We start from the raw sequence: 12,710 nt of genomic DNA, 5'->3' as shown, positions 1-12,710 counted from the left end.
GGGTAGATTAGGGGATAGAGGGATTGAGCAAAAGGAAAAAGGACTCCTAGACATGGACGACAGTGTGGTGATTGTAGGGGGAGAAGTGTATAAGGGGGTTAAATGGTAATGGAAAAAATACAATTAAAAAAAACAGAGTAAGAAAAGATCTTACGTGAGTAGATTAGGCATTTGAATAATCTCCCTAAGGTCAATCGTGCCTTGTAATATAATCATGGAGCTGTTATATCCTCTTATTCATAGATTCTACCCACACAAAAGGAGAGGGTATTATATAAAGGCAAGCAGTTATTTTTGGAATTCTGCCTACTGCTGCAGATGTGAATTCTGCCCAGATTTCTTCAGGGTCCTATTCTACTTCTGGTCAAAATCATAATAGATCTTTTCATATAAATTGCTATATTTATTCTAAAATATACCTCTTAAAGGAGCGCAGAATAGCTAACATGTTATTTAAAAAGAATGAAGTTAAGGATTAAGACAGTGTGTTACTATCATAGTAATAATCATATAGATCAATGAAGCAGAAGAAAGCTTTGATATAAACATGAAAATGAATGTATGACTGAGAAGACATTGCAGGTTAGTACTAGGGAAATTGTCTTTCCATAAAGAACAAAATGAAATTATCACACATGAAACAACCAATCCAGGTAAAGAATTAAATGAGAAGAAACAAGCCTATAAACATTTTGGAAATCAATATAGGACAATATCTTTATACATGTGGGCTAGAAAATCATTTCTTTAAAAAAAAATGTGATCTATAAAAGAAAAGATTGATAAATTTAACTAGACCCAAATTAAGGAATTCTCTTTATCAAAAGAAACCATAGAGCCCTGGCTGGGCAAATCAGTTGGTTGGAGCATCATCCTGATACAGCAAGGTTGCGGGTTTGATTTCTGGTCAGGGCACATACAAGAGTCAACCAATGAGTGCATAAATAAGCAGAACTACAAATCAATGTTTCTCTCTCCATCTCTTCCTTTCAGACTCTCTGTCTCTCTGTCTCTCTGTCTCTCTCTCTTCCTCTCCCCCTCCCCCTAACCTTCCTTCTTGTGTTGTAAGTTGTTTCCTGAGCGCATTTCTTCTATGGCTCACTTCTTCTACCTCTGTGACTTTCTAAATAAACTTTCTCTTATAATCATTTTTTTAAAAGGACTTGCAGCCTATTCTCTTCTCCTTCCTGAGGGTATGGGATAATTAAGTTTTGTAGCTATGACCAGATACCTAGACTCAAGACACTAAAAAGCAGATGTGAGTTCTCTATAACTTTTTTTCACCAGCATCTGCAAGCACCATCATCTTGGGACCCTTAGTTTAATGTGGAATAGAGAACCCCTGCTCCTTCTTCCCAAGATCTATTTTGAATTTGTAGCCTGAGTGAGCAATGGACCATTTCTATGATAAGCCATTGAGATTGGGGGCTTGTCTGTCACTGAAGCATATAGTAGACTGTCGTAACTGATATACACATACTCACAAGAAGACATAGATAAGGATCTTCATGGCAACAGCTTTCTTTTTGTAATAGTAAAAAGAAAATGGGAACTAACCAAATTTTCATCAACAGGAGAATATACAGATTGAATTACATTCTTGTGATGGGATTCTATATGATCATAAGAAAAATGAGCCATTTATACAATTTTCAAAATCATAATATAGAACAAAAGAAGCAGAGTGCCGATAATGACTATAATGAGTTATCAGATTTAAATAAAGCTTAAAATTTAAAAAACTATACATGTAGTTTAGGGATACAAAGTAAAAATGTAAAGGCATATATATGGATGCAAAGTTCACAGCAGCAACTGGTTGGAGACTTGGGAGCAGGAAAAGGGTAAGACTGCACAGCACACGGGGCACGCCGGCTGTGTTTATAGTGACCACAGATACGTATGTGCTCAGTATATTGTCACAGATCATTTTTATATCTAAATTGTTCCAAAATGATTTCAAATACTTAAAATTTTAAAGAAAGATGTATTTAATTCCTATACTCCATTTTAATTTGACATATTAAATGATATCTCCTTAATGTCATTTCATAGTCAATGGACTGGTAAGCCTTTTTAAAAAAATTTGTTTTTCTTTAAAAGGTGTTCTGATTGACAAGATTTACACATAGCAAATTATCTCATCCAAACTTACATTTGCTCATTATGCCTGCCTTATAACCAATGTTAGACAAAAACTTCAGGGTAGTGTTTCCTCAGTCCGTATTAAACCCTACTAACTTTGAAAAACATAAGATGATACTGTTTTCACAATAAAATCACAAAATCAGAGAAGAGCTCAACAGAAATCTTGAGTGGTGAAGAAGCACAAAGGGAATGTGAACAAATTTAGCGTGTGTATTATAGTTTGATGCCTATCATTTCCTAGGAGTTCTCTGCTTGCATGACTATGAGACTTATTACTATAATTTTTGTTTTCACAAGTCCTGAGTCAAAATAAGAACAGTTGGAATTTCGGGCCATTGTAAAGTCCACTGTTTCCCATAACGAGGACTGAACTGATCCATTTAATTATGCTTTCTCTTCCCTTAAAGCTCCTTGTTATGACACATATGACGAAGATGTTTACTGTGCAATTACCAGCTCCTGGAAGTACGGTGTTGTGACTCTTCAGGCGGTCATAAATGCTGCTATTATAGAAGTGAGTACAACATATCCAGTGCAAACAAATGGTCAAGGCAGATTAACAGCATCAAAAGTTTCATCAAAGAAAATATAAATTGATTGCCTTGGTTTTTTTTTTTTCCTTTTACTCAATGATTTCTTTACAACAGAGTTTATTTAAGTTCTATGTGCCACAGGGGATATACATAAATAGAAGAGAAATTTTCTCCTCAAAGAAGAAACCCTTGTCTGGAAGCCGAGCATATAAAAAGAAAATTATTAGAAGAGGGGAGTAGATTATCATGGAGGTGTTAATAATGTCCTCATAAATAAACAAACAAAGAATTCCTAATTAAAATGACATATAAAACTGAAGCTTGAGGTAAGGGTTTACTGAATATATGTCACAATGACACATCAAGCAAATCATTAGGCAATGTTAGGTAGGGGGGTGGTAAAACACGTAGCAAATGTCGGGAACAGTGTGTAGCTCAGGACACCTGGAGTGGAGGCTCCACGTGGACCAGTGGTAGAACACGGAAGTGAAAAGGTGGACTGGCCTCAGATGCACATGGCCCATTATGTGGTCACAGGAAAAGAAAGAAAACGGAAGCTGTCATCCATGAATATACAATTGTGGGTATCAATGTCTTTCTTCAGGTCACAACAAATCACTCAGTGATGGAGGAATTGATGTCAGTTACTGGAAAAAATATGAAGATACATCCCTTTGTTAGTCACAATGGGATACTGACTGATTTCTTCATTTTCTTCTGCATTATTTCCTTTTCCCCATTCATTTACTATGCTTCTATTAATGTTACAAGAGAGAGGAAAAGGATGAAGGGCTTGATGACAATGATGGGTCTTCGAAATGCAGCATTCTGGTGAGTGAAGCGTGGCACAAGGAAATAAATACAGAAATTCAGGGAACATGGGCTTCTTCAAAGCATCATTATTGAAGCAATGATTTTCTACCTTTTTCCTATGACTGGTATAATTGTCCTTACTATAATGCTTACCAGGCCAAAGCTGGGGGTGATTCTAAATCCCTGACTGAAGAAAGGACATCCAGTTTGCGTTTCCTGGGTGACTGCAAAGCAGGGGTAATGGGTGATAGCCAGTGAGTCTACAGATAAGAGTGTGGGAGAAATGATAGACATTGGTGTCTAAGCTGGAGTGGGATTTAAGCCAGGATGAGACTCAAAGGGAAAAAAAATAGGTCAAGGATCAGAAGCTCTTTTTTGAAGATCAGGTATGATGGACACACTTGAGGGAGAAAACTGGCAGAACAGGATGGTAAATAGGAGCTGGGTAGTTTGAATGTAAAATGTCAGAAGTTTAGTAATTCCAGGTATAGGCAAAGTCCTTTGTGAGAACTTGTGAATAATCGACTGAAAGGGCAGAGAGGTGATGTTTATAGTGAGAAAGAAGTGAAATAACAGAGAGGCAAGAGAGCCAGGTGAATTGTGCATGTGGAAACAAATCCAGAGGCTGGAATAAAAACCTACAAATCAAAATTGACCTCTTTATTGAATTAATAGTCAATAAAAAAAAAAGTATAGTGAAATAGTGAAATCTAAAGACTCGAGGGCCAAAACGCCTGGACTGGAAAATTAGTTAGCATCCTTGTTTAGTAGGTTCTTTGTCTATAAAATGAGGAAAATAACAGTATTTCTGCTTTGAACTACTGTGAGAATAAATGATTTAATATTTGCTAGGCTCTTAAAACATTATCCCTCACAAAATAATTGCTAAATGTGTCAGCTATTATTTTGTTGGTTCAACTGCTGTTTTGTTTTTTGTTTTTAATATTATTACATTATACCCTTCAAAGAATATTAATAAACAAGATTAAAGGAACTGAATAAAGGAAAGTAAACTATCCTAGCTTAACAGAAAGTGAATAAAGTTAAAGGCAAGTATGTAGACTCTTTCGTGTATACACTCAGAGAAAGGCAGAACAGTTTTTGGAAAAAGAGAGAAGTGACAGAGTTATACATACAGAATAAATTTTTTATCTCCAAGGAAATTCATGAATTTCCTTACCCCCAGAGAACAGAAAAGGATCTGAGATTCACCGAGAAGCTACCGCTTACTTGGACAGGGTCCTGCATAGACATGACCTCTTTGAGTCCTCACTGTAGTGTTATTCCAAATGTCCAGAACAATAAAAGACTTAGAGGAGTTACAGAGTGTGTTCAAGGTCACAGAGTAACAATGTAGCAGAGAAAATGTAGAAGCAAAATCAATCTAGAAGCCTGTTCTTTCCTTTTCTCATAATGATGTGCGTGTGTGCATGTGTGTGTGTTTCTGGAATTAATTTTAGGAAAAAGAATATTCTTAATTTCTTAGGAATTCTTTCTACAACATTTACTTAGTATTTATATATCCTAAACTCTCAATAAATATCTGCTGGATATTTATAATCATAAATATAATATAAGATAAGCATAATTGAATGTATGATTAGAATGAATGAATTGATGATGTTGGACTCCATTGGTAAATTCTTTCCAATTGAACGTGGAATACTAAAATAACATTTTGTTCTCATTTTAGGCTCTCCTGGGGTTTGCTCTATGCTGGTTACATCTTCATTACTAGCCTTCTCTTGGCGCTTATTATAAAATCTGTCCAGTTTATAATTTGGACTGGCTTCATGGTGGTCTTCATCCACTTTTTCCTCTATGGATTGTCTTTGGTAAGTTGGTAAATTAAATTATTTTTCCCATCTCACTCTTACCCTAAGGATCAAGTGTTGGTTTTCAAGTTGCTTATTAGTCTCCATATCTCTTTTCTTCTCTGCCTGCTGTGTTTGCATGTGAAAGTCTATAGACTGGTATTTGATCAGTAGTGTTTTGTAATGCAAATTTTGGGTCATTGTTTTGTATTTCATACATAGACTAATAATATTATATAACTCTGATTTTGTATATTCAATTTCTTATTTTACTATATAAGTAAATATATTCAATATATATAATAAATATATTATATTATATAATAATTTGTGGAAAACATAAACCAACTGCATCTTCTTTCATTTTAGATAGCTTTGGCTTTTCTAATGAGCGTCTTGATAAAGAAATCTTTTCTCACTGGCCTGGTCGTGTTCCTTCTCACTGTCTTTTGGGGGAGTCTAGGATTCACGGTATTATACAGACACCTTCCTACATCCTTGGAGTGGCTGTTAGGCTGTCTTAGCCCTTTTGCCTTCATGCTTGGAATGGCCCAGGTGAGAAACCATCTACTTGTTTATTAATGATCTTTCTGAACCATCTTTCCTCTCTGGAATTTTTTTGTATTACATGATTTAGTTTATTAAAATAAAACACCAACATGTTAAATCTTGGTTATATTTGTTATGCAATCATAGATAAGTGTCTTCAAACAACATCCTGGTGAGATTAGTTATAATAATCACCTGAAACTCAATTGAAGAAATTGAGTATAGGTATAGGTATAATGCTCTATACCCTGAGGAATATGAATAAGTCAAATCTCAGGCCATGAGACTATAAAATAAAACAAATTATATTTAAATAAAAATAAACTATTGGTTTACTATGTATAAACCCTATATGTGTCTCCTCTCTGGAATTTAATTGTCTGTAGTCATTTCCATGCTCAGCATTATAAGGTATGAAACTCTAATAAAGACTATTGTGAACTTTTAAAAACTTTGGAAGTATCTAGCCCAGCAAAATAAGCCATGGAGTGAGTGAAAAAAAAAAATAGAAGGCCAATATATAATTCTTTAGAGTATTTTCTTTGGCTACTATTAAATATGGACATGATGTTACAAATCTAATACTAAACAAATCTTCCACTTCATATTTTGACTTAGTCGTTGAACAGCACACATGATTGTAAAAACCATAAAGTAAAACAAAAGAAAATTCAAAATAAAAAACACTTTACTATGTACTGCATAGTAAATTAAATTACATATCTATTCATAATATATCATTTCACTTCATCCGAGCCTCACTTACTTTACCATCCCTCCAATTAAATGGTAATGCCAGTCATTGCATATCCATTATTTAGTGCTTAACAAAAGGATTGTTCATTTAAAGTACTATTACCTTGAACATTACAGGTCAGCCCCCCTCTGCCACTCATTCTCCTTAAACACACCAGTGACTTTTCCAAGAATGTAAATTCTGTCTCATGAGCCATTTTCAAGGAACGTCACACCTTTTTCCCATGTTCTATTTGGTAAAAATTTACCTAAGGCTGAGCTCAAATGTCATCTTTCCCCATACTTTCTGACCTCTTCCTAATCCTCCTTTTTCATTTGGAACATTTTTTTTTTCAAGTAAATCATAGAAGTATCCTTCTTTATTCAGGAAAATAAGACCTAGCCACATAAAAAAAGTGAAAAACATTTCTTTTTCTTTTTTCATTTTTTAAAATTTTTTAAATACATTTGTCTCTGCCTACCCCCCACCACTTTCCCTCGCCCCCTCCCTCCTTCCCTCCCTCAGCTCTTCCCCTTTGGTTTTGTCCATGAGTCCTTGCTATATGTTCCTTGACTTCATTTGGAACATTTTTAAACCATTGCCACTGCTAAATTCCATCACAGCTGGCGACATGCGCATGCTTTCCAGGAGATCTGAGACCTGAGAAGCAGGCAGTCTTATTCAACTTTGTATTGTTGGTATGGGGCAAAGAGTAGCTCTTTCATTTTCATGCTAAACCTGTTTGAAATGTATCATAAACCAAACTTCCTTTAACTAATTACTTTTTAACTTTCAGCTTTTACGTGTGGACTATGATTTGAATTCTAACGCACTTCCCGATCCATCGGACTACTTAAATCAGATAACAGCAACAAATTTTATGTTGGCTTTTGATATTGTCCTCTATCTGGCACTGATGATTTATTTTGAAAAAATTTTGCCAAGTGAGTAGTGATACAATTAAAATTGAACACCATTTCAAAAATTTTATTTCCTAAAACAAATCTCCTGACACACATCTGGTTTATGTATTTTAAGAACTACTTTGTGCATCAAGGTCATTGCCAAGAGGAAGGTCATTGCCACTGACCAAATTAGTTCTTTATTTCTCTCTTGCTCTTTGACTGGTCAGACCTAAAGCCTGAATTTTGCTTATAGAGTTCCTAACTTTTGTTTGAGCTTCACTCTCTTCTAAGTGTATGGCTTCTTTTTTAAGAGATGCTTAGAATGCTAGTTCCTAAATGGGTCTGGCTTGATACTTGTGGAACTTTATAGCTGCTTTGTCTAACTACTTTGCTCAGTGGTTCTGAGCCCTGGCTATACAACAGAATCACCTGGGGAACTTTAAAAAACTTCCAAGCCCAACTCAACTCCAAGAGAGGCTGATTTATTTAATTAGTGGTAGGACCAGGACATATATATTTTTAAAAGTCTCCATGTGGTTTCACAATAGGAAAGTCAATAGGTGATAAATTTTCATTTTTATCACCTTACAACATAAAACAATATGAATTCCACAAAAGCAGGGACTGGTTTTGTTCACAGATGGACCCTAAGCACCTTAGTGCCTGGTGCATTCTAGGGACTCAGGAAATAGTTGTGGCTGAAATGCTGGGGTTTTTTTTTTCTTCCTCCTTTTATAATCAAAAGCAGAGTCTGTGTCTTTTACCTCCACATTTCCTATTCAAAATAGAACACCAAGGGCCTTTATAATACCAAATAATCCAGAAATCCCACTTCTGGTATATATTCAAAGGAAAGAAATAAAATCACTACCTCAAAAACATATCTGTACTCCCATGTTTATTGCAGCATTATTCACAGCAGCCAAGATATAGAAACAACCTAAGTGTTCATCAGTGGGTGAATAGGTAAAGAAAATGTAACATCTATCTATCTATCTATCTATCTATCTATCTATCTATCTATCTATCTATCTCCCTACCTACAATGGAATATTATTCAGCCTTAAAAAAAGAAGGAAATTCTGTCACTTGCAACAACATGCATAAATCAAAGGACATTCTGTTAAGTGAAATAAGCCAGACATAGAAAGAAAATATAGCACCTCACTCATAGATGGAATCTAAAAAAGTCAAACTCACTGTAACAGAGTCAAATGGTGGTTACCAGGGATTGGGAGTAGGAATAGGTGGAGAAATGAGAGATGTTGGTCAAGGGTTACAAATATTTATTTATAAAATGAAGTTCTGGAGATCTAATGTATAACATGGTTAACTATAGTTAATAATAATGTACTGTATGCTTGAAATTGGCTAAGATAGATCTCAAGTTTGCTTACCATACACAGATGCACACAGAAAAAGGGAAACTACGTGAGGTGATGGCTATGTACATTAGCTTGTTGGTGGTAATTATTTCACGAGACATCATATCATACACCTTATATATACAATTTTTGTCAATCATACTTCAATAAAGCTGGAAAAATTATGAAATCACTAGTGAAATAAACACATTGAGCAGGTCAAAAAGTCATCACTGACTAAACAGTTTTAGGAAAGGAAGAAGGGGAAAGAGTGAGAATGAAGACGCACAAGGTCTTGAAACGGTGACTGGATGATGTTGTCTTTTTTAGATAATCCTTTAGGAAAAATATCCACCTCTGCCTTTTAGAAGAGTCCAGAAAAAATAGATGTCAGGATCTACAATTTTGGGCTCATACATTTATTATACCATTGGAATTATTTGTATCATCCATTCATTAAGCCTATATTTAATTAAGCATGAATTTGAACAAGGTGACTTCATTAAAAATTATTTTAAAAATAAGAAGTATGAGTGATAGTAATGACAATTACCTATATAAAATAATAGGATCATGTATTAATAAATCTCATAACAGAATGTGTCCAATTACAGCTTTTATTTGCTAGGCTTCCTAATCAAGGGGAAAAGATGGGTACTGACTAATAATATACCATATGCCAGGTATTGAGAAAGTGTTAAGTATATATCTATTGCATGAATGAATGACTGAACATATGAAAAGTACACAGAAGTTTAAAACCCATCAATCTTTACAGTGGAGGTCAGTTGCAGAACATTAGAGAAATATAATTCTTCCATTTCATAGTATCTCTTAACATGTAGGAAAACAGAAGTGATAATTATGTGCAAATATACTGTGGATTAGTTTCCAGAAAGACATTCATGGACAATATGTTCTTAAAGTAGATCATCAATTTGCTTCAGAGGAAAGTTATAATTTGGAGATGAGATAAATCATAAATACAAATTAGGTTTTTAAAATTCCACTCTGTGTTAAATTTATTGAAATTTTGCCCCATTCTCGCCCTTTCTTACAGCATGTCACTTATTTTTGTTAAATCCTACTCTATCTTCTCTTGGAATATTATTTTATGTATCTGATAGTCATTTTTCAATTTCTTCTTCTTTTGCCAGTATAGTAACAACCGGACCCCTAGGTAGAATTAAGCATATGTTACACTTGTATCACAATCTGGGTTTCTTGAGGTTAAGAAGAGTCTTAACATTTATTTAACTTCCTCTGGAATTTTTTAAAGTCATAGCTTCAATTCCTTCTTTGGGAACAATGATCACAATAGAGAGACATCTTAATGATTTTTTTCCTTATGAGGCTACACGTATCAAAATGTGTATTTCCTGTGTCAGCCATGTGTTCAGGTTTAATGGCAAAAGTTTGCATTGCTCTGCTGCATTGGCGTGGCTCTCTCCCTTAATGTGGTGATTGACTCAGTATTTGTTTCCTGGCTCTACAGATGAATATGGGCACCAATATTCGCCTTTGTTTTTCCTGAAGTCCTCATACTGGTCACGACAACATAATGCTGATCGAGTGGCTCTTGAAGATGAAATAGGTTCTGATCCTTCATCTAATGACTCTTTTGAACCAGTATCTCCAGAATTCCATGGGAAAGAAGCTATCAGGTAACAAAGGATGCAGGTGGAAAGTGGGCCAAAGGCTGAGGAGCTACTAGTTCACACCTGAAACAAGCAAAGTTCTCTTTAATGCCCTGTAGATATCTCCCACCTAACCTCTTCCATGCTAGCCCATCCCTTCCCAGATCAAGCTGAAAGAAAAATTTCTTTACCCTTGGTTGTGTTGATGCTTACGTTAAATGCAAACTGAGATTTCACCCACAGAGATACTTCCACAGAACCCTTGTCTAGATTCTCAATCTTTTATCTGTTGTCTTTTCGACCTTAGCCTCAGCCTCATTCATTTCTTTGCCTGGACTCATTTATTCACTCTCTCCTCCCACCTCGTTTAATATACGTCCTATTTTTTTCTCCCAATTCTTAAATTTCTCTTTTCTCTTTTATTTATTGCCTTTCAAAAGAGGATGGAAGAGTAGGGAAGAGGAAGGAAGAAAAGCCCCAGAGATAGTCACAAAGGAAACTGCAGGAGATGTGCTTTTTAGAATATGTTTTGTTAAAGTCTGGTAACTTCTATTTCCAAATAAAAAAGAAGATATTTCTCAACATCGCTGACTATTCAAATCCTATTTATCCTTCTGTAGCCAGCATATGTCAATCAGCCCTCTGTGACTGTCTCAGATTACTCCAGCTTACTGAGCTTCTAGAACCATTTCATTTTTTCATTTTAACCTGTTCCATATTTATCTTTTATGCTTATATTTGTCCTGTGACCAAAGCTAGGTTTAAGCTCCAGCAGATCAGCTTGGAGCAAAGCAATGGCTTTACTTGATGTGTAATATGTTTATTGCTCTGTATCTTTAGCACTGTACCTAACTATAAGTACTGTAGAATGATGGTAAAATGGAATTAAAACAGAAATGAGAAAATCTAAACAGTTCAGTATGAATAGAACCTGAATTGTTTGATGGATAGATGACAAAATAAGAAACATAAAGTTGATTCAGTTTATGGATTATATATTTACCTAGGTTATATATAAAACAACATAGATAAAATGCCTAGGATTCCAGGTCTATAATAGCACCTAACACATTACTTCCATTGTTTTCTATTACCATAATCATCATTGAATATATACCAAGAACTGAGCACTATGCATGCAAGATGAAATATTTTACACATCCTTTAACACAACTTTGAAGCACTCCAAATTTTCAGGTTGCAAAAGCTGAAATTGACCTAGATTAAGCACCGTGGTGAAGGTAACAGGGCTACTAAATGTCATAGATGAGATGAGCTCAGTTAGGTAGAACTGTAAAACCCATGCTCTCATATTATGACTTTTGCCTCTCTCCCTTACCGGCCCTGGCCTAGCCTCAGGATAACCAAAGATACCTGCAACCTGAGTCAGTACTTCACGATGAGTCCTTCAGTATCCACTGCCCATGTTACCTCTTGGTCTGGCTTCCTGGTTCTCAATATGAATGTCAGGTTACACCTCAGTTGTTGGAATCATGAGATTTGGTGATGGGTCCCTAGCACAGGTAAATTTTAAAAACTTCACAGGTGAAGCTAATGTGCAGCCAAAGCTAGGAAGAAATATTCTTGCTGGTTCCCTCACACAAGCATGACTGCATGAGAGTAAAATCCCAGGTCTTCCTACCATGAAGAGAAGGTCCATCCATCACATCAACCTAACTTAGAATTACAAACTGAAGAATATGGTCATAACTTGAAATCTCTTTTCTTTATTTTAGAATCAGAAATGTTACCAAAGAATACAAAGGAAACTCTGATAAAACAGAAGCCTTGAAAGGTAAAAATAATAATATTTAGTTATTATATTAATCTTAATTTTCTCACATTTATTTATATTTTATTTTGCTCATGGTGAGCAATTACTGGTGGTAGTTCAGATTTGAAATTAGTTGTTTAGCCATATGATAAAATTTCCTTTCCAACGCATTACTCCTACTGCATAAAAGTTAGAAAAATTGGAGCATGTTTCAGCTATATATGTATTTGAAAGATATACTGTGTAATATTGAGGTAGCCTAAGGCAATTCTGGGTTGTTTTCTACAGTCTCAAATTTTTCTTCTGTGATTCCAGAGCTATTGTGGGTATTGCTATTTTTACTTAGTGAAAGAAAAGTCATATACATCAAAAGATTTTTATCCACATAACAATTTACTGAACTATTAATTTATCCCTCAACTCAGTAAATATTAATA

General features: G+C 35.0%; 1 protein-coding gene across 6 annotated transcripts in view; it reads left to right on the top strand.

Moving 5' to 3' along the window:
• ABCA8 (ATP binding cassette subfamily A member 8) overlaps positions 1–12,710 on the top strand; it is a 77,255-nt gene that overhangs the window by 23,073 nt on the left and 41,472 nt on the right. For 5 of the 6 annotated variants that reach the window (XM_054573097.1, XM_054573093.1, XM_054573096.1 and 2 more), the window contains 7 exons: positions 2,556–2,662; positions 3,286–3,512; positions 5,188–5,329; positions 5,678–5,863; positions 7,390–7,537; positions 10,358–10,526; positions 12,236–12,294. In XM_054573097.1, the coding sequence (XP_054429072.1) occupies positions 2,556–2,662; positions 3,286–3,512; positions 5,188–5,329; positions 5,678–5,863; positions 7,390–7,537; positions 10,358–10,526; positions 12,236–12,294 (1,038 nt within the window). Of the gene's footprint in view, positions 1–2,555; positions 2,663–3,285; positions 3,513–5,187; positions 5,330–5,677; positions 5,864–7,389; positions 7,538–10,357; positions 10,527–12,235; positions 12,295–12,710 lie in introns of those variants that run through there. The other variant, XM_054573098.1, reaches the window with a different exon arrangement.

The sequence above is a fragment of the Pteronotus mesoamericanus genome, unplaced genomic scaffold, assembly GCF_021234165.1.
Source record: "Pteronotus mesoamericanus isolate MK-2021 breed Mesoamerican mustached bat unplaced genomic scaffold, CSHL_Meso_final contig_246, whole genome shotgun sequence".
NCBI classification, from domain to species: Eukaryota; Metazoa; Chordata; class Mammalia; order Chiroptera; family Mormoopidae; genus Pteronotus; species Pteronotus mesoamericanus.
This window is presented reverse-complemented; position numbering and strand designations above follow the sequence as displayed.